Source organism: Schistosoma mansoni, chromosome 5, assembly GCF_000237925.1.
Source record: "Schistosoma mansoni strain Puerto Rico chromosome 5, complete genome".
Lineage (NCBI taxonomy): Eukaryota > Metazoa > Platyhelminthes > Trematoda > Strigeidida > Schistosomatidae > Schistosoma > Schistosoma mansoni.
In genome coordinates, this window is record NC_031499.1 from 212,348 (window position 1) to 214,468 (window position 2,121).

Here is a 2,121-nt window from a genome sequence, read left to right on the forward strand (position 1 = left end):
GTGTCTTCTCTGGTTTCATTAATGCGATGACTACTATTTAGTCTCATTTTGTTTTGCTTTTCCGTCTTTAATTAAATATTGTTTGATCAACAACTCATAGTCATTAGTGTCTTGGTCGGATATTTTTAACATTAGTGGTAGCCATAATTACTTACTTACGCCTGTTACTCCCAATGGAGCATAGGCCACTGACCAGCATTCTCCAACCCACTCTGTCCCGGGCCTTCCTTTCTAGTTCTATCCAACTTTTGTTCATTGATTTCAATGAAATTTAACAATCTCCGCAACCCCATACTGAGGATCAAACAAACTTCTACTGACACGGGACAATCAAACGGATACTACCTGTCACTTTGATTAGACCGATGATAATCCATACTACTTAAACAGAGAAGAAATGAAACTATGTTTGTTAGAATTAAATGAAGTGATAGCTGAACTTAGAGGTTTTCATTGTTGGGAGACAACAATCTAAATTGAAGGACCTCGAGAAAAATATAAAGCAATGCATAACAGCTCTGACTATATCCAATAATAATGGAATGTTTTCAACCATGAACTTGAAATCTTCATCTCTTGAAAATTATACGTTCGAATCACATTGTTAAAACAACTATATCATTTACACCATCAATCGATAATAGAACACGACAACTAATGGGTAATTGGTTACACAATTCGGACCACCACACAAAAGAATTATATTTACATAAAAAATAACAAACCGATAAAATGAATAAATTTCGTAATTAAAACGAAGTTCGGACAACTCTTACTCCATGATAGATACGAGAAAATTCGTAAAGTTAATTCCGCTGGTAACCAAGTAACAAAGTCACAACAATCGGGCATACGTTGACAAGATGAATGGAGATGCGTTGCTAAGCGTAAGCTTTCAAAATGTCCAATAGGAGTTAAACCCTTAGAAAGATTTGGAAAAAATAACAATACGTAATTCAAACGAAATCTGATCTAAGATTAAGTAATCATATCTATATATTGGTATGGATGAACAAAGAAATGATAGAATAGGTTGAGCATTTTAAGATTGATTATAACACAAAGGTAAAACATACTCACTCGTGGGTCAAGCACGTAATTATAAGGCATGAAAATCAAAGATGAATCAGTCTTAAGTTCTCTCGATATGAAATAAGGACAACATCTAAAACAAAAAAACAGTACAAACTTATTTCAGAAAACATATAGGACGGTAAGATCGAAAATTTTATATCTACATAATATGAGTTGTAAATTGTAAAATATTTTTATCTATTCGTGATAATATGTACCGAATATCATTGAACAACCTTAAAAGAAAAATGATACGATTCCCTTCAGCTGATGATGAAGTTTTTTTTCTCACCCTACATTTTTGAACCATTCGAATTATGGGTACGTTAGTGTAAAAGATTACAAGGTAAGTCCTAACTTGGAATCCAGAACGGAAGCAGAAAAAAGAAAGGCCAAATAACACATTACGCCGGGAGATAGAAGCAGATATGAAAAAAATGAATAAAAACTGGATAGAATTGGAAAGGATTGTCCAGGACAGTGTTGGATGGATAATGAGGGTGAGCGGCCTATGCTCCTCGACGAGGGGTAACAGGCGTGAGTAAGTAAATTAAAAGAAAAAGATTTACTAAGATTTATTTCTCCATTTCTTCATCCTAGTCATTTTATGCCTTATAGCCAAAGCATTGAATTTTGTCTTTCCACGATTGACCTTGTTTATTGAATATTTGTTGAGCTACATGCTGTTGGCCGTTACATATTCAATTGGGGAACATGGACAAGGCTGTCGTCCAGACCAAGCTTGCAAGGGTAAGTTTCGGCAATAGTTATACATCTACTTTATGGTGTAGGTGAAAGCGGTTGTTGGCAGAACTGGTTCTCAGGGTCAATGTACACAGGTCCGTGTAGAGTTTCTGGATGATACTAATAGGTCAATCATAAGAAACGTGAAAGGTCCTATTCGTGAAGGCGATATTTTAACCTTGTTTGGAAACGGAAAGAGAAGCCAGAAGATTACGTTAATGCATTCTAAATAAAAGGTGGTAGTGAAATTGCCGTTTTTTCATTCATATAAATCTAACACGGCTGTCCAAAAACGTAACCAAA

At 35.0% G+C, this 2,121-nt stretch overlaps 1 protein-coding gene across 1 annotated transcript in view; it reads left to right on the top strand.

The window, feature by feature from the left end:
• Positions 1 to 1,771: 1,771 nt before the first annotated feature.
• Smp_026100 (putative 40s ribosomal protein S28) overlaps positions 1,772 to 2,121 on the top strand; it is a gene marked incomplete at its 3' end in the record, with an annotated part of 568 nt that continues 218 nt past the window's right edge. The window contains exons 1-2 of the mRNA XM_018797538.1: positions 1,772 to 1,824; positions 2,055 to 2,117. Coding sequence (XP_018652570.1) covers positions 1,789 to 1,824; positions 2,055 to 2,117 — 99 coding nt within the window. The 5' untranslated portion in view covers positions 1,772 to 1,788. The remainder of the gene's footprint in view (positions 1,825 to 2,054; positions 2,118 to 2,121) is intronic.